Source organism: Mandrillus leucophaeus, unplaced genomic scaffold (genome assembly GCF_000951045.1).
Source record: "Mandrillus leucophaeus isolate KB7577 unplaced genomic scaffold, Mleu.le_1.0 Scaffold11, whole genome shotgun sequence".
Lineage (NCBI taxonomy): Eukaryota > Metazoa > Chordata > Mammalia > Primates > Cercopithecidae > Mandrillus > Mandrillus leucophaeus.
The window spans coordinates 2,850,156-2,850,544 of NW_012099209.1; the positions used below are offsets into that span (position 1 = coordinate 2,850,156).

The 389-nt window shown below is 61.7% G+C and overlaps 1 protein-coding gene across 1 annotated transcript in view; it reads left to right on the forward strand.

Annotated features, from left to right (window-relative positions):
- The first annotated feature begins 354 nt into the window (after positions 1-354).
- Positions 355-389, forward strand: part of LOC105547632 (chromosome unknown open reading frame, human C19orf60) — a 9,902-nt gene continuing 9,867 nt past the window's right edge. The window contains exon 1 of the mRNA XM_011991290.1: positions 355-384. Within this exon, the coding sequence (XP_011846680.1) occupies positions 355-384 (30 nt within the window). The remainder of the gene's footprint in view (positions 385-389) is intronic.

Consider the following 389-nt stretch of genomic DNA (forward strand, 5'->3'; position numbering starts at 1 on the left):
CCCTAGGTTGCCCAGGCATACTTAACGCTCTTGAATGTCAAAACCCACGCTCAATACCCGCTTCACGTGGAAGTCGGTGTTGAGATACAAGCATAGAAACGAACTCAAGGCTAACAGCTGTTCTGTATTCAGAGCCGCACATTCAAGGAAAAACGCGATCGCTGGACCGGAACAAGAAGGGTGGGTGGAGGATGGAGGGCTTGCTTGGGCGGCCCGCGGTCTTGGCTCGCCTTTCTTCCCCGGGGTCTCGTGGCTGGCCAGCCGCAGGGTGGGGGTCCGTGGACCTCCCGGCCTGTAGGGGGCGTCGGACGCAGTGGAAGGACCTGCTCCGGAGCCTGGCCAGGCTGCGCAGTCATGATCACCGAGACCGCGGCGGAGCCCACGGTCCC